At 42.2% G+C, this 23109-nt stretch overlaps 1 protein-coding gene across 4 annotated transcripts in view; it reads right to left on the reverse strand.

The window, feature by feature from the left end:
- Positions 1-23109, reverse strand: part of NAT10 (N-acetyltransferase 10) — a 208476-nt gene that overhangs the window by 72699 nt on the left and 112668 nt on the right. For all 4 annotated transcript variants that reach the window (XM_085884185.1, XM_085884186.1, XM_085884187.1 and 1 more), the window contains exons 22-23: positions 22243-22342; positions 8431-8541 (exon numbers count right to left, since the gene is read on the reverse strand). In XM_085884185.1, coding sequence (XP_085740311.1) covers positions 8431-8541; positions 22243-22342 — 211 coding nt within the window. The remainder of the gene's footprint in view (positions 1-8430; positions 8542-22242; positions 22343-23109) is intronic.

Here is a 23109-nt window from a genome sequence, read left to right on the forward strand (position 1 = left end):
ATATCTCAAAAAGTTGTGGACGGATTCGGATGAAATTTTGTAGAGGATTGGTGCGTGACAAACACAAATTGATTACATTTTTGGGAAGATCCGGATCTAGATATTAGAACCTTTAAAGTGATTTTTCACCATTATGAGAAAGGGCCAAAAACGATACATAGCACGATATGTCAAAAAGTTGTGAAGGCAATGGACAGAACTTGGTGGACAGGTTGGGTGTGCGACAAGGACAAATCGATTCGATTTTGGTGAAGATCTGATCTGGACGCAGATATGAGAATATCTTAATTCTTTAAGTGATTCTACACCATAGTGATGGGGCCAAAAACGATATATAGCATAATATTTCAAAAATGTATTGGGTCCGATATGTTCTACTGGATCAAGCATTGTGTGGTGGTGGTATGCGCTCTACCTAGTTCCCCCTCTAGTTTAAACTGTGGTCCTTACTACATTTATTTTAGTGCATGGCAACATATTCCGCTTCGATCAAGACAGCGTTTTGTCAAAACCTTTGGTCAAAAAGTTTCCTTCACACAGCACCCAAGAAGGTGAGAGTAATTAAAGTTATACCATAGTAAAGGTCAGTGGTTATTATAATTTGTCGTGCTGGTTAAATGGTTGTTTTCTTTTTCTTCTCGAGCTCAAATTGTCAAACCAAGGGGATTGAAATACCATTACTTCAATTTTGCTTTACATCATTTGCACTTTATTTTCGCAATGCAACTATTCACATTATGGTAACTATATGCAAAAGAAACATTGTACAATGAGGAAAGAATCTGTCACAAATAAATGAAAGCAATTAGTCATCGTCACTGCTCAGTACTCAACAGCATTTTCGAAAATTAAAACCAAGAGAGATTAAATGGACAAAAGAACAACAACAAAATTACAAAAACAAAGAAAAACGAAACAAGATATTTCAAGAACTGCTCAGGGACACAGGTGCCACCGATGAGCGTGATAAACAAATGATGAATGTGGACACCAAGGTTAAATCTTGGCAATGAAAAGTAAATGTAAAGTGACTCAAAGGGGCAGACAAGTTTTTCAGCCACTTTTCATTTAATCTGGTCATTCACTTGCATCTCACAGCACTTAAGCTCTGCATTCCAAGTTTGGCGACAATGGCGATGAACTTTGCATCAATTGCCAGTCACCACCCAGCAGGATTATATTTGTTTTGTATACCAAGTCGAAGCTCATGTAAGAGCTAATACACAGAAACATATAACAAGGCAGGAGACAAGAGGGGCGGGAGAGGGAAGCACAAAATAGTGGGGAACAAAGACAATATGAGATCTGTGAAAGGGAGAGGGATGGGGTGGGGTCCACGGCGTGAGCAAAATGGACACTACAGGGACTTCCAGGAAGGAAAGCCACATTTGACGATTAAAATAACACCATGAACATCTTGGACCGTATTCGTAACAAAGTACAATCACCTTGATCCACCAGCAGGCCAAAATGTCAATGATTGAAAAATAAGGTATAAAAGGAAATGGGTGAAACTATCCCCCGTCATACAATATATAATTTGTCATGCATGTGTGCCTGTGCATGTGCATGTTCCTGTGCACGTGCACGTGCCTGTGCATGTGCATGTGCATGTGCGCACTCATAAACCACTGGACAGAATGAGTGGATATTTTGTCGTTATACTTGGGGTGTAACTGAGAAGGTTTTAGGCATTAAAGATGGGGGTTCTGGAGTGGGGCAGCATAAATTCCCGATGTAAATGTGTACAGTTTACCTCTACCGGGTGGAGGTGTGAGCATGTTTTACAAGTGAGCTTTGGAGCAGACTTGGAATTTTGCACTGTACAAATGACATAGTGCAAGTGCTTTGCTGACCCCTGCCAGAGAGAGGGTGTATTACACTCCTGTCGGGAGTGGCTGTTTTTGTATTTAAAAAAGAAAATAGCAAAATGCAAATTTCATTTTAATATGGCTTCAACACTGACCGACATAAACCTGCCTCCTGGTAAAGGTGTTGTGTGGGGATTTGATGAATAGGGGAATGGAGGTCCATAAGGTTTTCAGCAGTCTGGAAAACAAATGTGTGTGTGCGTGTGTGTGTGTGTGTGTGTGTGTGTGTGTGTGTGTGTGTGTGTGTGTGTGTGTGTGTGTGTGTGTGTACGCGCGCGTTTTGATGCACGGGGATCAAAATAGGTATGAGCAGTGCCCACTCCCCAAGGATGATTTTATGCTTTGACCTGTCCACCCATTCCCACCACCAACCCCACCTTCCCTCCTCCCCTCATGCTCCACATCTGTGCATATGCACAATTAACTCCTAAATGTTTTGACTGAGACCGGGCGAAGAACAGGTCATAGCAAGCTCAAATGAGCTAAGATCCTCGTCCTCTTAATGATAACGTCATAAAAACGAATATGACGTCATTGTGATGTATCAGGTTTGGGATAAGTTATCTGTGCTAATGCCCGGCTTGATTCCCACAAACGAAATTCAAACAGCTTGCCTAGTTTCGGAGATAATGGTAGAGGCGATTTCCATTAGCGGCGATATTATGACGGCAACTTTTTTCTAGGAAGAATTTCCAAAATCGGAGATGGTTACTGCCTGCGTGTGGGCTTTCTGCATATACTGTACATGGCAAGTTTCACGAATATCCGATGAAAACTCTGGGTTGTGAAACAAAAAATGTGAAAAAAATTGGAATGACGTCATAAAAATTGATATGACGTCATAGTGATGTATCATATGTGTGGTAATTCATCTCTGCTAATGCCCTGTTCAATTCCCGCAAATAGAATTCAAAAAGCTTGCCTAGTTTCGGAGATAATTTTATAGGCGATTTCCATTAGCGGAGATATTTTTACGTCATAACTTTTTTTTCTTGGAGGAATTTTCAAAATCGGAGATGGTTACTGTCTGCGCAGGGTATTTTTACATATATACGCCAAGTTTCAGGAAGTTTCGATGAAAACTGTAGGCTGTGAAACAAAAAAAGTCTACCAGAAGAAGCAGAAGAACAACAACGTGAGTAAGATTTAGAGATCCTCCACGAGGATCTAAAAAAAGGGGAACACAGCAACAATCCACAATGAATCGTCTGGCAACATCCAAACATAAAATACGTTGATTTGATTGGTCCGTTGGTCTATGTTAATTGGTTGTTATTACCCCACGCACACAAAGCAAAAAGTAAGATTAAGTAATTGGTTTATATCTGTCTGTCCTCCTGTCATATCAGTTTATGATCAAGGAACAGCATATTTCAATGGAATGTTATATTTTCAGAACATGAATGGAAAAACAAATCTGCCATTTTACTGTATGTAGGCTCTGAATTTGTCCCGATCGCACGTGCGCAGAGGTGTGAGATCAAAAACACCCTTTAAAGCCAAATCACTTATTCACTGTTGTGTCCAAATATCAGCTTCCTCGCTCAAAATATGCCTGAGATATTGCCAGGATGAAAAATTAAATAAATCAGTGATTAATAAATCGATAATAATTAAGTAATCAATTAATTAATCAATCAAAAAATAAAAAAAGTTTTTTCACCAAAGCACATCTTCAATTTTGTCCCCAAATTTCAGCTTCCTTGCTCAAAGGATGACTGAGATATCGCCAGGCCAAACAAACAAACAAACAAAAAAACCAGCCTTTTTACCCTGCTGAGCAGGGGTTAGCTTTTTGCGGGCTCCATGCAATTATGGTTCCCTTCTTGAGGCAATGTTTTATGGCCGGATGCCCTTCCTAACGCCAACCCTGGTCGCCTCTTTTGACACACAGGGATATGGCACAGCTATTCTAACCGGGGAATACATCGGGACCAGTACACTGGTACTCATTTAGCTGACCTCGGCAGGATGACATGCTAAGTCAACCCCCTGGTGTTAATTCAGTGGCCAACGAGGCTCAAACTCAGGACCCTAGGATCCCAAGCCAGCTACCCTAACCACTAAGCCCACACCAGGCTTCAAACAAACAAACAAACAAACAAATGGAGTAAAAACTGAGTACTCCCTTCCTTCGGTGCCCAGCGGTGACGTCATGCGTTGCCTGGATATGGAATTGGGAGGGAGCAGTGTTCAACAAGTAGCGGTACATTCAAAGTAAACCGCCCCCATGCCAAATAAATAAATAAATAAAAATCCTCCAGCATGTGACATTGCTGGGGCACCTTCACGAAAGTGCAGTCTTGCAGCACATGGAGTCCTAATTGGGATGGAGTGGTGTAAAAGAATTTATCATTTGCAGAATTAAAATAAATAAATAAAAATAATAAAATAATTAATTTCTCAATTGCTGAGTAGTATACCTAAACCACCACCGTTCCATCCGAATCTGTAACTTTTTGAGAATTCAGTAATTAATTGAAAAATGAATAATTAATTGATAACTTGATGAATCAATAAATCAAAAATCCCCTTGATAGCAAAATCACTTGATCACTGTCATGTCAAAATATCAGCTTCCTCGCTCAAAATATGCCTGAGATATTGCCAGGATGAGAATTTAAAAAGATTAAAAAAATCGATAATAATTAAGTAATTAATCAATTAATTAATCAAAAAAATTATAATAGTGTTTTGCCAAAGCACATCTTCACTTTCGTTCCCAAATTTCAGCTTCCAAGCTCAAAGGATGGCCGAGATATCGCCCGGACAAGCAAGAAAGAAAATAATGCATCGATTCATTGATTAATTAATAAATCAAATTTAACTCTTTATAGTCAAATCACTTGGTCACTGTTATTTCCAAACATCAGCTTCCAAGCTCAAAAGGTGCCTGAGATATTGCCAAGATTGGAAATAAAATAAATAAGTTATTAATAAATCGACAATAATTAAGTAATTAATCAATTATTGATTGGTAAAAACACTATTTTATATTTTTTGATGAAAGCATATCTTCACTTTTGTCCCCAAATTTCAGCTTCCGAGATCAAAGGATGGCTGAGATTTCACCCGGACAAACAAACAAACAAATAAACAAACAAGAAGAAGACGTCGTGCAGAGCACGATACTTGCAAAATCCATAAAACAAATGTGACCTCAAAAGTAATTAATTGGTGGTTGAATTCAATGACCAAATATGCAACTCCTCTGCAAATTTCAAGTCAATCGGATAAAAATTGACAACTTTAGAAATTTGCGCTATGTTGTCCTTTTGGCCGATGTTGATCTCGAAAATAATTGGTGGTTGAATTCAGTGACCTGAAATGCAAATCCTCTTCAAATTTCAAGTCAATCAGATGAAAATTAACAACTTTAGAAATTTGCCTTATGTTGTCCTTTTGGCCGATGTTGATCTCGGAAATAATTGGTGGTTGAATTCAGTGACCTGAAATGCAAATCCTCTTCAAATTTCAAGTCAATGAGACGTTAAATTGAGGATGTTAGAAATACCTCCTAGTTGTTGACCTTTGGACTATGTTGACCGAAAAAAATACTTGGCTAGTTGAATTCAGTAACGTGAAATATAAATCCTCATCAAATTTCAAGTCAATCGGATGAAAATTGGCAACTAGAAATTTGCCTTATGTTGATCTCGAAAATAATTGGTGGTTGAATTCAGTGACCTGAAATGCAAATCCTCTTCAAATTTCAAGTCAATGAGACGAAAATTGAGGATGTCAGAAATACCTCTGAGTTGTTGACCTTTGGCCTATGTTGACCTTTTGGTCTATGTTGACCAAAAAAAATACATGGCGAGTTGAATTCAGTGACGTGAAATATAAATCCTCTTCAAATTTCAAGTCAATCGGATGAAAATTAACAACTTTAGAAATTTGCCTTATGTTGTCCTTTTGGCCGATGTTGATCTCGAAAATAATTGGTGGTTGAATTCAGTGACCTGAAATGCAAATCCTCTTCATATTTCAAGTCAATGAGACGTTAAATTGAGGATGTTAGAAATACCTCCTAGTTGTTGACCTTTGGACTAGGTTGACCGAAAAAATACTTGGCTAGTTGAATTCAGTGACGTGAAATATAAATACTCTTCAAATTTCAAGTCAATCGGATGAAAATTAACAACTTTAGAAATTTGTCTTATGTTGTCCTTTTGGCCGATGTTGATCTCGAAAATAATTGGTAGTTGAATTCAGTGACCTGAAATGCAAATCCTCTTCAAATTTCAAGTCAATGAGACGAAAATTGAGGATGTCAGAAATACCTCCTAGTTTTTGACCTTTGGCCTATGTTGACCTTTTGGTCTATGTTGACCGAAAAAAATACTTGGCGAGTTGAATTCAGTGACTTGAAATATAAATACTCTTCAAATTTCAAGTCAATCAGATGAAAATTGAAGATTTTAGAAGTACCACCTTAGTTGTTGACCTTGGGCCTATGTTTACCTTTTGGTCGATGTTGACCTCAAAAATAATTGGTGGTTGAATTCAGTGACCAGATTTGCAACTCCGCTTCAAATTACAAGTCAATCGGATGAAAATTGAGGATTTTAGAAATCTCACCAAAGTTGTTGACTTTTTGTCAATGTTGACCTTTTGACCTTTTGACCTCAAATACAATAGGCTTCTTCCTTATGCCAACCTCTAACATGTGGTGAAGTTTTGTGACGATCGGTTGAAAATTGTGAACTGTAGGCGACAGACAGACAGACAGACAGACAGACAGACAAACACACAGACAAACAGACAAACATACAGACAGAATAACAAAATCGACTGACCAATATACTTGAAAAATCTTCGATTTTGCAAGTATCAAGCAATAAAGAAAACAGTAAAAACCGAGTACTCCCTTCCTTCGGTGCTCAGGCCTAAGTCATATTTGCTCTACGGCGAGGATACAGCGGCCGTACGCCCTCTGAATTGACAGAAACATGCGGCGGCTGCAGAGTTTCTGCGGTGGCCTCAGAGTGGCCCGACGCCGTTTGGCTATATTTTACAGGTCGTAAGGTCGCTGTGGAATTATAACGCGGAGTTATAACTTTTTTCATTTCTATGTTCGCCGTAGCAATTCGACAAGCCGAAAAAAAAAAACTGCTAAAAAAAAATAAAAAAATTAACCCATTCGTTACTGTCCATCTGGCCACACGTTCGCCTTAGGGCCCCCTGCGCTCGCCTTGCAGGCACCTTGAGGCTACCTTGCGTCTGCCTTGAAAATTATATGGCTGCCACAGGGCCCCTTAACGTCACCGTGCGACATCAAATCAAAGACCGTACGGCAACCCCACGTTTTCGGTCTCCACAATTTCTAAGACCTAAGGCCGAAGTCACATTTGCTCTACGGCGAGGATAAAGGCGGCCGTACGCCCTCTGAATTGACAGAAACGTGCGGTGGCGGCAGAGTTTTTGTGTGGCTTCAGGGTGGCCCTACGCCGTTTGGCTATATTTTACAGGCCGGAAGGTCGCTGTGGAATTATAACGCGGAGTTGAAACTTTTTTCATGTCTACGTTCACCGTAGCAATTCGACAAGCCGAAAAAAAAACTGGTAAAAAAAAAAATTAACCCATTCGTTACCGTCCGTCTGGCCGCAAGTTCACCTTAGGTCGCCTGCGGTCGCCTTGCGGGCACCTTGTGTCTGCCTTGAAAATTCTATGGCCGCTGCAGGAATGCCCTAAGGTCACCGTGCGACATCAAATCAAAGACCGTATGGCAACCCCACGTTTTCAGTCTCCATAATTTATAAATACGCCGTGCAGCTCCCCGAAAAATAAAAACATATGTGACTGCTACATTGTGTGACCATGGAAATACTGCGGCCGCCGTATAATTGTTAGTGGCCGTAGATTTTGGAGACCCCACGGCCGCCGTGGCAAATGTGACCTCGGCCTCAGCGATAGATGACGTCATGCATCGCCGAGCTGTGGAATTGGGAAGGAGCAGTGTGCAACAAACAAAGAAAGAAACGGAGTAAAAACCGAGTACTCCCTTCCTTCGGCGCTCAGCGATGGATGATGTCATGCATCGCCGAGCTGTGGGATTGGGAAGGAGCAATGTGCAACAAACAAAGACAGAAACGGAATAAAAACTGAGCACTCCCTTCTTTCGGCACCCGGTGATGACGTCATGCATTGCCTGGATATGGAATTGGGAAGGAGCGGTGTACAATAGATAAAGTTTACCTAGGCAAAGGATTGGTAGCTTAGCCAGTCGAACATATTTACACAGAAGCTTAAGATAATGTTCAAGGGAAAGGCAACCAATATGATGTATGGCTGGAGGGTAAAGCAAGTTAAACTTTTCCTTATGATAATTCTAATGCAAGATCTTCGCTGAGCATCTGTTTTTCTGCAAGTAAAAAGCAGTGAGAAAAGAGCTCAAATCCTGACGATATCACAGTTGCAGTGTTTTCATCAAAAGACCAACAACCCCTCCTTTTTCAATCATTCATGCAAACAATTGAAGCTTTGTAAACAGGAGAAATCCCTCCAAAAAAAATTGACTCTGCATAAAGGGTATCGAAGAAACAAAAATGTATCTTACCTTTGGGTGGCTCCATTTTCACATTTTTGTTCTGCATTATATTAAGTGCTTGGGAAGGTGAGAAGCTTGAGAACTGGTAGGATAGTAGGACGAGGAAACGTCGGCGGAAATCTGCAGGAGTTCGAGTGTACAAAATCATCACTGGCAAATAAATTAGTCGATGCAACACACTGCTCAAGTTTAAGCGAACCTTTGTATTAATAAAAAGTACAAACAAACATCGGATAAAGTTTGTGGCTGAGTATCTCAAGGAATGCAATCACATATAATTATTCTTCCTATCACAAGGAAATTAAAAAATATATTTTTTTTTACTGGCATGTCAGACAACAAACAACAAAGCCATTCTGCCAGTGTCTACTGATGGGATACACTTTGTATTAAAGAGCATGAAGAAGGGTCAGGCCCCAAGAGAAGACAAAGATTGCAATAAAATGCTATGTTCAGTAAATTAGCAAAAGTAATTAAAAAGTGCCTGGAGATGGGAAAATCCCCAAAACTTGGAAGAACTTTGATGTGGTAGAGATCCACAAAAAGGAGGTAAGACGGACAAAAATAATTACCATATAAAGAGCCTTCCCTTTAGTGTTGATAAATCGTTCCCCTGAATTTCCAATAAATAAATGAAAAGCATACCTTGGCCTTAGGCCAAAGGTTATCTTGCCAAAAGACCTTGATTTGAGAGTTTCATTTTTTATGAAAAATCAGTTTTTTCGTCATGACGTCATCAACTGACGTCATAACGACGAAATTTTTATATATCTGAGAAACACTCTTCAAGGGCTTCAATTTGAGGTACTACTCGATATTGTTAGTCAAAGATTTAAAAATGACCTTCATGAAGGTCAACTTCGACCTAAGGCGCTAACCATGAAGGTCAAGGCCGATTGCCACCAAAAACTAATCAGCTGAGAGCCTATCGATATGCTATATATCCACCAAGTTTGGAGATGATCCGATAAAATTTACTCAAAAGCTAAGGGTTTCGTTGATTTTGATGTTTGACCTTCTGGTGACCTTGACCTTTGACCTTGACCTTCAAAATTTTGGGCGTCGAAAGCTATTGCGCTCACGAGTATACATGTCAAGTTTGAGAGCCATTGCTTTCGAACTGTGACTTAGAGAGCAAGTTAAAAGTTGAAAATCAATTGTAATAGACAAATATATAAATATATAAACAAAAAAAACAAACAAACCGATCGAGTAGCATATCTTGCTTTGGCAAGATAAAAAAAACTCAGGATTGAAAAGGACAACAACCATCCACAGGAGCAAGCAGATTTTAGAAGTGGATATTCAACAATGATTCACCATCGGGCAATAAATCAGCTTTCTTCTTCTTCTCGACAAGAGCGAGGCTCATGGAAGAGCATGGTTCAATTGAATGGGGGAAGCAGGGCAACAATTGGGCACAACTGGCAAGGGGATAAAATGTGAGAGCAAAATTAATTGGAAGGGCACTCGGTAGGGCATATGCCTATGCCAGGCTGATTAGTTTACGTTTTGTATCCCACTGATAGGCTGGATCTGGATTCAGACCTGAACTAAAATTCAGTTGGCTTGTTTTGTCACCTAACCAACTCGTACACCAAGTTTCGTCCGAATCTGTCCACAACTTTTTGATATATTGTACTGTTAGTCCAGGAGCCCAGAAGGTTCATCCAAGTGAAAAGCGCCGGAACGTTTGACCTCATGGGCTGATGGGGTCATCCACCGACATCACAAAAATGCATTGTTGCCGGGACTGACCCGTGGCTTTCCCCCCGAAATCACTCAATTCATGACGCCATTACCGATAAACCGATTTTGCTCAATATCTGGGAAAATATGCATGATAATATAACGAATAAGGTGTCTACACCTATGTTTTCATGGTCAATCATTACACTGACACCCGCATTATTGCTAGAAAATGTATTGTTTACCGTGCAAATGTTTAGTTCACCCACTCAGTTCGCAACGCCATTGCGGAAAAACCCATTTTCATTAATATCTGAAAAACATTGCATGATAATATCACAAATAAGGTGTTGATACCCATGTTTTTATGGTGAAATATTATAATGCCAACTCTCGTGCTTGAAAATGTTGAGTTCACCCTGAAGGTTGCCTACTGGAGTCATACCATCTCTGTCTTTTGTTACAATGTGGCAAATAATGCATTGGTCTCTGTCCCTTTTTGTTATTTACAGATCATGGCAAATGACGCCCCCGTTTGTATAATTTGCAAAGAAAGAGGAGAAAAGAAACGTGCCCCGAAGACAGACAAGGCTTCTCTCACAAAGAAACTTGAAAGCAGACAGGAAGTGTTTCTCCATGACAACAGTCTTCCCCCAATAACAGCCGCAGTGATTGATGGCGGTATTATCCTCCATGATACCGTGCTGCAGCACAGCAAGTCCACATATGCAACCATGGCAAAGGATCTTTTGACAAAATATGTTTGTATCGTGGGGAGCAAATCCATTTAGTGTTCGACAAGTACCAGTCACCATCAATCAAACATACCGAGCGAAACCTGCGTTGTTCAACTACTCCTCAATCATTCATCATTTCTGGACCTGACCAGGCTCAGCGACAGAGTGGCACAGAGTTACTCAAAAATGGATCATTCAAGGAAGAGTTTGCCTGGTTTGTAATGGGGGAATGGAAGAAGCTCCAATATGGTTCAATTCTTCGAAGAAAAACACTGTATGTTTCACATGGTGGTGTGTGTATGGAGATGAAGAACAACGAGGATGATGTGCTGCAAATAGAGGAACCGAATCACCTCCAATGTCGACATGAAGAAGCTGACACACTCATTGCCTTTCACGCAAGCAACATTTCCACTGGTAACATTCTAGTAAGGTCCACTGGCACGGACGTCTTCATCATTCTGCTTGGGCTTTCTGGAAGGTCGGAAGGGATCAACATCGCCATGGACTAGGGATCTGGCAACCACCGAAGGTACATTGATGTCACTAAACTAGCTGATATTCTTGAGAAGAAACAGACTGGTATCACTGAAGCACTAATCAGCCTTCATGCCTCGACTGGTTGTGATTTCACATCGTGTTTCTACAGAAATGGCGAAGTGAAGCCCTTCCAGCGGGTGGAGTCAGATGCAGCTCATGTGATGGCATTGCGATCTCGAACAGCTGAGGAGGGAGACGTCCAAGCTGTTACATCCTTTGTCTGCGTGCTGTACGGCTTCAAAACCTCTGACATTAATTAAGCCAGATACAAGGCGTTCATGCGAATGGGTGGTGGTGAAGAAAAGGAGCCCCTTGCCAGAATAAAAAAGATAAACTGTGCCTCTCTTCCCCCGTGAGCCAAGACACTTGGTAATCATATGAAAAGGGCGCACTATGTGGCAAGAATCTGGAAGAGAGCTGATCAGACAGATACAACTGGTGGGGCGAGTCCGACAGACTCTGGATGGAAGTTGTCTCAAAACTGCTTTGAACCAGACTGGTATCCAGGAAGTTCAGTTCCAGAGTCCCTCAGAGGCCCACATGAGGATGATGGGGGTGACATGGAAGATAATTCAGGAGATGAGGAAGAGTCAGATAATGCTTGGAGTGAGGACAGTGATGAGAGCGACGAAAGTGATAGAGAAGACTTGTAATGCCAAGAGGACATCAAGTTAATTATGTGAACTGCACATTTGCAAGTTTTCCATATATCGTTGTTCGGTAATGGCGTCGCTTAATGAGCGGGTGGGCTACACATTTACATGGTAAACTACACATTTCCCAGTAATAACACAGGTGTCAGGGTAATGATTGACCATAAAATAACGGTATAGACACCTTATTTGTGATATTATCACGCACAGTTTTTCAGATAGTGAGGTTTCGGTCATGGCGTTGCTAATTTAGTGGATGAACCATGCATTTCCGTGGTAAACTATACATTTTATAACAATATGCATAGCATCAGGGTAATGATTGACCATGAAAACATAGGTGTGGACACCATATTCGTGATATTATCATGCATAGTTTGCTCGATATTGAGGAAATTAAGGTTTTTCGGTCATGGCATCACTAATTGAGTGATTTCGGGGGGAAAGCCATGGGTCAGACCCGGCAGCAATACATTTTTGTGATGTCGGTGGAAGACTCCGGCGCTTTTCACTTGAATAAACCTTCTGGGCTCCTGGACTATGTATATCGTTTTAGCCCCATCACTCAATGGTGGTGAATAATTAAAAAAATTCTCAGAATCGGATCATCACCAAAATCGAATCAATTCTGTCTTGCTTCATACCGAACCTGCCCACCAAGCTTTGTCTGAATCCGTCCACAACTTTTCAAGATATCATGCAATGTGTCATTTTGGCCCTCTCTCTCAATGGTGAAAAATCATTTTTAAAATTCTCAGATCGAGATCCGGATCCGGATTTTCACCAAAAATCTAATAATTTTGTCTGTGTCACATAACCAAACTCTCCACCAAATTTTGTCTGAATCCGTCCACAACTTTTTGAGATATTTTGTTCACAAACAAACAAACAAACAAGAAGACATCGTACAGAGCACGATACTTGCAAAATCCATGAAACAAATTTGACCTCAAAAATAATTGGTGGTTGAATTCAGTGACCTGAAATATAAATCCTCTTCAGATTTCAAGTCAATTGGATGAAAATTGAGGATTTTAGAAATTCCACCTTAGTTGTTGACCTTTGGACTATGTTGACTTTTTGACCTCAAAAACAATAGGCTTCTTCTTTATGACAAACTCTACCATGTGGTAAATGGTCGAGTCAAGTTTCGTGGAGATCGGTTTAAAATTGTGACCTGTAGGCAATTGACAGACAAACAGACAGGATAACAAGCCGGTAGGTGACATGGGTGGTTGCTATATAATTACATACTAGTCATAGTTTCTGACGGATCGGGCTGAAAATTTTTGACAAAGAGGTTGATTATAGTGCGCATAAAAGTGCGGAAGCCGATGTTTGATTTTGTAAAAAAAAAAAAAAAAAAATCGAATTTTTTCAAAAATTTCAAAGTCAAAGTTGTTTTTTTTATTGTTTACATTCTGTGAACACGAGAAAATGCGCTATTCTCAAAATGCCAATATTAATTACATTTTCTTTTCTTTTTTTAATGTAATCTTGTAAAATATTCGCAACTCAACCTTGGCTGCAATGAATATTTTTTCAATAAACCATTTCCATTCCAATCTTCTTGCATTAAAAGGGTGTTGGAACAACAAACATCAAACTGAGGCCTTTACAGAAGGTTCCTTTTCCTCGTGACTTGTCTTGTGGAGAACACGAATCAAAATGTGTCTAAAAGCAGGTCGTGACCGGACATCCTCTTTGGGGCAGTATCATTCTTTAGTAGAAGCCTGGTGTTGGCTTCGCAGTTCGGGTGGCTGACTTTGGATCTTAGGGTCCTGAGGTTGAGCCCCTGTCGACCAGGTGTGGTTGACTATGCCTGGTGTTGGCTTAATGGTTCGGGTGGCAGGCTTGGAATCCTAGGATGCTGAGTTCAAATCCCACTCAGCTGTTGAATTAATATCAGGTGGGGTTAACTCAGCCTGTCATCCTTCCGAGGTCGGCTAAATGAGTGCCAGCTTGCTGGTATCCTGTGTCGGAGTGGCAACCCGTCCAGGATCGTGCCCAATAGCCAAGGAGACTGTTTAGGCAGCACCAACACTCTGCACAGAGTATGGTCCCAATGGATGGATGGATGTGGTTGACTCAGCCTGTCATCCTTCCGAGGTTGGCAAAATGAGTGCCAGTGTACGGGTAATAGGGGCATCGCATCAGAGGCACAGCCGTGCCCTCAGCCAATGATGCTACCCGCAGCCACGTGTTGCATACGAAGGAGGAGGAGGATTCCTTGGCACTACTCAGACAATCAGTGTATAGGACATTGTAAGCAATGCCTTGAAGTAAGAGTCGTAATTTTCAGCCAGGGCTTTGGAATCATGTTCGTCGATGTGGTGAACAGGTTCTGGGCATCATGGATATCTCATGGCAAGAAACCAGGACAAACTGTGCGCAGCTCTCAAAACACAGACAGTTTGGCAATCTCATAAACCTTCCACCAACTGAACTTGTGTTGCTCAATCCATTTTCACTGCCACCCATCTCTCCCTGGCTGCAGACATTCCTGCAAATGCCTGCTTCCTGTCCATCTCCCCCATTCTAGACTGGCACTCCACCTGCATCCCATCATCTCCAATCTACGAAACAAAGGCTCAGAATCCAGGTGCAGTCTTGAAGATTTACTTCGTCATTAAATGTATTGTCATTGCCACTGTGTATTTAAGATTATATTCTGTTCCCTCTCTCCCCCCCCTCCACCACCCACCCCTCACCCCTGCCACAAAAAAACACCACAAATAATGACTATATACATACTTTGTATAAGCTGAAGTTTGCTAAGGTACACTCAAAAACATCACAAACTTTGATGGAGAAACGGTAAGAATTTGTTTGCGTTACCACATCAAGTGTGCTCACATGCATACAAGTCAACTCTGAGATGTAAAATAAAAAATTTGAAATGGGAAACTTGAACGGAGCTGGATACCAACTTTCAAGCAATCAAGGCCGTGTTTAGGGCAGTGCAAGGTCCTGGACTTAAGGTCACATTCTTAATATGCATTTACATCGTCTTTCATTGAACTTTATGAGATTCTGCACAGTGATACATTTTGAAAAATACACCTGTGCGGGAGTGACGGTCATCTCTGCGAGAAACAAGCATGAGTTCCTGTTACTAGGGTGTAGTGTTCTCGGGTCAGGAGGGATTTTTGGCCAACTTTGAAGTCACGTGACGTGAAAACGAAAGCGAATATCGAAAATCCGGCCCGACCAAATCTAGATATTGTCCCACGGATTCATATGCCACAATCAAATTCAAGATAACTTAAGAAATGTAGGAGGAGATAGATTTTGAAAATCGTCATTTTGCAACTACATGAAGCAGTTTTCGCAAAATTCAAAGTCACGTGACGTGTACGTATTCGAAGATATCGGTATTCTTTCGAATGGACATGAAAGACAACGTCAACTGCTATGCAATGACACCATTCACTAACTTTTACCATGCCCAGTAAAGAATAGAGAGCCTCCTGAAGGTAGGGCAATTTTTGCAAACTTTGAAGTCACGTGACACGAAAGCGAAAGCAAATATCGAAAATCCGGCCCGACCAAATTTAGATATTGTCCCATAGATTCATATTCCACAATCAAATTCAAGATCGCTTGAGAAATGGCGGAGGAGATAGAATTTGAAAATCGTCATTTTCGCAACTTCAAAGGTCTCGTGACCTTGACCTTCGGTGACCTTGAAAGTCATACCATCGTGTACGTCTCATTGACTTCTATCAGCATGACTAATGACCAGATCTCCCGCTTCAACTTCATTGTGGACGGACGGACGGACGGACGGACGGACGGATCGAAGGACATCGACACCCATATTATTAGGTCATGCTCGAAGAGATGACCTAAAAAGGACTTTAGTCTTGCCCCGAAGGTGATGCAAGACTGTTGCAACACGTGTGTGCACTCTGAAGCAGGTTCTCCTCAAAGACTTGCACGTATTTGGCTCCATTCATTGTTCCCTCTATCCTTAAAAGTCTCCCAGTTCCTGCTGCTGAAAAGCATCCCCATAGCACGATGCTCCCACAACCCTGCTTCACGGTTAGTGATGGAGTTTACATGGGTGATGAGCTGTGCTGTTTCTGCCAAACATGTCACTTTGCACTCAGGTCAAACAGTTCAATTTTCCTTTCATCAGACCACAGAATATTTTCCCATAATTGATTGGATCAAAATCCTCATCTGAAAAAGCCGAAACTTCATTCATCTAATCTACAACCCGATGGGAGTGGAGAATTAAATTTAGGACCTCACCGGTCACATGGTCTGGCAGCCTTCTTGGATTGAAAATAAAAATGTAAAAAAAAAAAAGAAAGAAAAATCTTCTCCAGAACCGCTAAACAGATCGATGGCAAACTTCATACACATGACCAACTCACCATGGGGAATATAATTTAAAAATATTTTCATCTTCATTGACACAATTTAGTCTAAATATGCAAAAAAGTGGTCGGTAAATATCCTCATGATCAATCAATAAAGTTATGGCTCATGGCAATGTATGAGACATAATATGTTGCATGGATGACATGAGTATATGGGCCATAATAGTAGTGTGTTCAGTTGACGCTGGCATCTTTGCTCAAAAATGAGCGTGCAAGGAGAGAATATGTGCTCTACTCAGGGCTGGTCTAATATATATATTAAAGCATTCTCAAGCTGAAGGTTGAGCTTGTACACAAATTAGATGGAGGAAAAAGATATGAGCAGACTGCTATATATGCTTTTACATGAGCTACAAAGACTTCAGTAGACAATGGACGAATCAAGAAAGTACATTGTAATTTAATGCATTGGTCATCGTATTGCACACTCAGATTCAGAGGGGAATAGCAAGCATGCCAACTCAAATACATTTTGTTCAGCATAACTCATGCTCTAATATTTGTTGCATCCATATTTGAAAAGGAGCGTTACATCACTTAACGACACCAAAATGTTTTGAGAGTGCTTTTGATTAGAGATTGGAGATTGCCGGAATTGTGGCTTTGATGTAAAAAAAAAATGGTAAAAAGTGATTATAAGCACCAGCAAAGTCAACATCATTTGTGTGTATGCGATGATGTCACATCTAGCGAAATGACAATACAGTTCATTGTAGTATTGCATCCCACACAACATATAATTGTTTGTAAAAGGCACACTGAAACACACAGTGTCCTTGTACTGCAAAGCTGTCACTACTTTGCAAGTACATGATTCACCGAGGTGATTGCCTCAGTAATAATATAATTTTATTTAGCAAAGGTGATGCAAAGTATATTATCTATGTGGATAAGGAAAGCAGGTATCATGTGATGCAAGTCATTACTGAGCCTCCCCCCCTAATACCGTCCCCACAATTTTGGTTGATTCCTTGATGAATCTCAATTGCATATACAGTCAAAGCTCGTTACTATGCCACCTCGCTTCTATGCCACTCTCGCTATTATACCACTTTTGCTCAGTCCCGACAAAATTCAATACAAAATAAATTTAATATGCCACCCCCTACTCTCGCTACCATGCCACTACTGTGTGACTGTTAAAAGGCACGAGTCGTGAAAAAGTCTGTATTGCGCAGTGCTCGATTATCACACTCACGTCCAAAGGCGAAGCGACGAACTACAGTCCAGCTGCGCACAACATAACTCAATACGTACGCGCATAGTCAGACTGTGTCAAAACACGCGATTCTTCTCCCCGATGCCAGCCACAACAAGCCAATCACAACACGCACAACGAGACACAAAAAAGCGCGAGCACACACACAGACACGCAGGCACACGTACAACAGTGACATCATTTTTTTCAAATTCAGCCCATAATGTCAGCTCAGAAACGCAAGCGAACCGACTTTACGCTGAAGGAGAAGAAGGAGATCATCGATGCCGCGAAGAAGGAGCCGAATCAGTCCAAGTTGGCCAGGGAGATTAGCAAGAAATGGGGTGTCGAAGTGAAGAGAACCACCGTGAAGGGCATTCTCAGCAAGAAGGATGCAATCGAGGCTGCAATCAAAGCTGGATTTCCATCGAAGCGCATGAAGTTGACGCAGGCTCATGACCCAAAGCTTGATGAGGGAGTGCTCATGTGGCTGAAGCAATCAAGAGGACAGAATGTGCCTGTCAGCGGCGATCTGATCAAGGAGAAGGCGATGAAACTGGCCGAGCTGATGCACATCACAGACTTCATGGCGAGCGACGGTTGGTTGGGCAATTTCAAGAAGCGCCATGGCATCACGTTCAAGACAGTGCAGGGCGAAGCTGAAGCGGTGGATTCGCAATCCCTTCTTGTGTGGCAACAACAGGTTCTCCGGCCCTTACTCGGGCAGTTCTCCGCAGACGACGTCTTCAACCTGGACGAGACTGGACTCTTCTGGCAGCTGCTTCCGAACAAGACCATGGCTTTCAGGGGAGAGCGGTGTACTGGAGGAAAGAAAAGCAAGCAAAGGATCACTCTTCTGGTTGGGGCAAACATGAGCGGCAGCGAGAAGTTCCCTCTTCTGGTGATTGGCAATTCCAAGAAACCCCGTGACTTCAAGAACAAAGAGATCCCGGTCAAGTACAAGGCGAACTCAAAGGCGTGGATGACGGCGGAGCTTTTCGAGGAGATGTTGCGTGTGTGGGACGGACGACTCGGCCAGCAGGGACGCAGAGTGCTGGTCTGTCTCGATAACTTCTCTGGCCACCCTCCCGAGCTCGAGCTGAACAATATCCAACTGGTCTTCTTCCCACCCAACACGACAGCCAATTCGCAACCAATGGATCAGGGAATCGTAGAGAACCTCAAGCGCCACTACAAAAAGCTCCTGCTATGCCGCCGGCTTGAGGCCATAGATGAGGGAAAGGAGTTCAAGTTCACGTTGCTCGACGCTCTACACGTCGCCCGGCGTGCTTGGGAGCAGGTCGGCAAGTCGACGATCAGGAACTGTTTCGCGAAGGCCAAGTTCATCGAAGAGGAGATCCAAACTGAGCCACAGGATGCGGAGCTGCCCGACATCTGGGAAGCTCTGCCTGCCGAGGAAAGGATGCACGAGAACGAGGAGATCGAGCTGTCTGACTTTCTCGAAGCCGACGAGCGCCTCGCGACTGGCGGGTATTTCACGCTGGAGGAGATTGCGGAGGAGATTCTGTGCAGTGAGGAGCCGGTGGAAAGCGAAGATGACGAGGTAACTGTCGAGGAGGAAATCGTTCCGTTCGAGGAAGCCCAGCGCGCTTGTAGCACCATCCGGAAGTTCATGCAGCAGAGAAGTGGGAAGCCCGGTGTGATGCAAGCGTGCGATCGGCTAGACAACGAGATGCACGAGATCCGCCGAAAGAAGATGCGCCAGCCGACGATTCTTGAACGCTTTGTGTGTCGTGAATTTCTCGCCATGCCATATGTTAGTGTGTGAACTCTGTTAGTGTGTGTATGTTCTCCGTTCGCTTAGCTTATACAACAGTCGTGCCTTTTACTTGCTGGAATAAATTTTGTCTAAAGATTAACTACAGATGGGTAACTTGAGAAAATAAGGCCGTTTTTTACAAAATCTCGCTACTATGCCACTTTTGCTCGGTCCCGACGGGTGGCATAGTAACGAGCTTTGACTGTAATTTTATTATAAAAAAAACAAAAACATAAACTGATTGAACATGCAAGTGAACAAGCAACTCGGGTTTTGTCAAAAAACAATATTTTTTGAGGTTATGGGCTCAAGATCCATGCAATCATGTTGTGGTTTGGGCATCACATACAGGTCAAGTCAGGTATGGGAGCATGTGCCAGAGCAGCGTGTCGCTTCATCCAGTTTCTGCCGGTACAAATTAGTGCCCCAAGGGCCTCAGTCTGGCTATCCCCCAAGCAGATGCCGGGCCCATCTCCATCTCCATGAGATGCTGATCAACCTGCTGCAACCACGAGGAACATGGTCGGCCCATTGGCCTCCTCCACTAATGAGGTTCCCTCGCTGAGAGAATCTGCTGAGCAGGATCAGCGTCAGGAAAATCAGCCACGTGTCCAAAGAGCTACAGCTAATGCTCACTGACTATGCAGGTAACAAATCTCATTTGAGTCTCTCTCTGCAACTGCTCGTTGGACACAAAGTCTGATCAGCGATAGCTCACGATTCTCAGAAGAGACCTGGTACCAAAGGAATTAAATCTCCATCTCAGATCCCTGGTCAGAGTCGAAGTCTCACATGATTAGAGCAAGACTGGAAGCAACAAAAACCTAAAGATTCAGCCTTTCGTCCTCCTGCACAGGTACCGACAGTGCCACACACATGATCCAGTGAATCCATGACTTCCCAAGCCCGACCCAGACATCTGTTGATACCAGCGGAGACATGAATATCACTGCCAATGTTAGTGAATCCCTCTGCGAACTCAACATCCTCACCACGAACAAATACAGACAAAATAGCAGCATCCAAGATGTCATTGAAAGCCTGGATCTTAGTTTTGACCCAGGAAACCCATAATCCCAGCGGCTCTGACTCCTCATCCAGCACCTCGAGGGCCCCCAAAAGGATATCCAGAGTCTCCGCAAAGATGACTGCTTCATCTGCGAAATCAAGGTCAGAGATCTTGACATTCCCAAACGATGCACCACAGCTTCATCTCTCTGATATCCTCCCCAGAATCCAGTCCATACAAGTGCTGAAAAGTGTGGGGGCTAGTACACACCCCTGATGAACTCCAGGAACAACTGAAAGTAAGTCAGAGATGGTATCACCACATCTCACAGCACTCTCAGGACCAGAGTATAATTCAGACATCAGATTGATCAGTTTTGGTGGCACCCCACGAAGACCAAGAATCCTCCAGAGGGCAACCTGATTCAATGAATCAAACTCATTAAAGAAATCAATGTAGGCTGCAAGCAGCCCCTGCCGAAACTCTCGTCTGCGTTCGGTAAGGACCCGAAGAGCAAGGATACAGTCAATCGGTGGCCTCTTTGGTGTCAAGCCTGACTGCTCTGGATGCTGATGCTCAAGCAGATGGTGGCGAACGCTATCAAGAATTATCCGAGCAAAGACCTTGCCTGACACTGAGAGCAGCGTCACCCCTCGGTAGTTGTTGCAGTCTTGGCGATTACCCTTCCCTTTCCACAGAGGGACAACAAGGCCCCTCTTCGAGTCAGTTGGGATGATGACTGTGTTCCAGGCAGAGCAGAGAAAACTGCATGCAACGACATGAGTACAGCATTTCCACCAGCCTTGAGAACTTCAGCATGGATGCCAGAGATGCCAGGAGCTTGACCCCATTTCAACAGGTTCACCGCAGTCCGTGTTTCCACAAATGAAGGGTCAGCCACAGTTGATTGGAGGGTCAGCAATAGGGATAGTAACACCCCTCACATCCAACTTGACAACTGTGGATCAGCATGGTACAGCCACTCAAAGTAACCAGCCCAGTGGGCCTTCCCTTTGGACTCCTCTGTGAAGAGCCCACCACCCTCTGCTCTCACTGCAGTACACCGAGGGACGGGCTTGGAGAAACGCAATGCCCGAATTCCCCTGTAAGCAGAATGAGAATCACTTGACCACAGGTATGCCATCCTGATGAAGGCAAATAAGCACGAAATCTGGAAGATTGGCTCCGTTTGATGTTTTACTGATACTGATGTTGGCCATATAATCCTTGTTTGTTTGACAGAGTTGTGAGGCCTCAGCCTCTGTGTTGGAGGTGATGCTTTGGTGTAGGAATGTGTCCAATGGGGATCGGGGGTGGGGGGGGGTGGGGTGCTCGTCAAACTCAAGGTTTCAATTTGCCTGCCAATCACATCACGAGCCTTCGAGTTGAATGGTTTGCATTAATAGCGACAATCGTCTGGGTGGCAGACGGACCGTTGCTCTGTGCGGAATATGCGGTTTTACCAGAGGAGACACAATCCATGGCGATGCTCACCATAAGTCAGGAGGTACGGCTGATTGAAGATATAATATATATTTTATATATATATATATATATATATATATATATATATATATATATATATATATATATATATATATATATATATATTTATATTAGCTTGTGCTCTTACATACATGGAAAATGTTTGTCTCTGCACACTTGTATCGCGATCTACACCACATTGCAAGACTCAGGAATTAAAAAGTACAGTTTTAAAAAACTTTTATGCAAATTGGTTTTGTTGCATCATGATGTATGCAACTGGTGTAGATCATCCTATAAGAAATTCTAAAATCCCAACAAAGAAAGTAAAACCTGTATTACCTTTCCAGTATGCCAACAGCCAATCATTCCTGTGTTCGATTTCTTCATCATCATTCAAAGTCTTCAACATGACGCATGAATGTTCTCCAGTCAAATCATTCTGCCAAAAAGAAGACAAAATTATGTCAAGGCAGAATCAAACACAAAATAGATTGGGAGCAGAAATGTGTCCACTTACAGCAAAGAAGTAATCATATTTTTCACAATGAAAGTACATTCTGTCTGGTGTTCAAACAATTGAAGATAAACTCAAACGTGGAAAATGTGAGCTCGGTGATTCCACCAAAATGATTCACATAATGTTCGAGACAAACCAAAATTCTAACTCGCATTACCACCACCGAAAACTGTGATTGCACTTTGAGAGTGAAATAAAAAAGTGAGTGTGGAGGGGCAGGGGTGGGCATTCAAAAGAGAACTTTGCTGAAAATTCAAGAGTTAAGTTATTGGCTAAAACAATGTACTCTAACCCAGGTTTTTTCTCATTGGCATGCCATCGTAATCAATCCTCAAATGCATAAAAATAGCAAAATTTATCTGTGAAAATATCAATTTCACACATCATTTAGAATGTTTTTTTTTTTTTTTTTTAATTGTTATTAGGTCCAAGGTTCGATTTGAAAACAACATTTACTACAATCAACCCTCGCGAGTCTGAAACTGCCATTTCATGCACAATGACATTATGTGCGTCATCCGGCAGAGTAGATTATATAAGATGTTCATTCTCAACATGGTTGAGTGAGTTTAATTATTTTGGGATAAGGACCTCTCTAGAACCAAAGGTCAAACTTGCAGGAGGAAAAAAAAAAAAAAAATCAAGAATACGTTTCTCCAAACCATTTCGATTTATGGGAACCACCAAAA

The sequence above is a fragment of the Eptatretus burgeri genome, chromosome 6 (assembly GCF_056783735.1).
Source record: "Eptatretus burgeri isolate ZD-2024b chromosome 6, Ebu_testis_v1, whole genome shotgun sequence".
Lineage (NCBI taxonomy): Eukaryota > Metazoa > Chordata > Myxini > Myxiniformes > Myxinidae > Eptatretus > Eptatretus burgeri.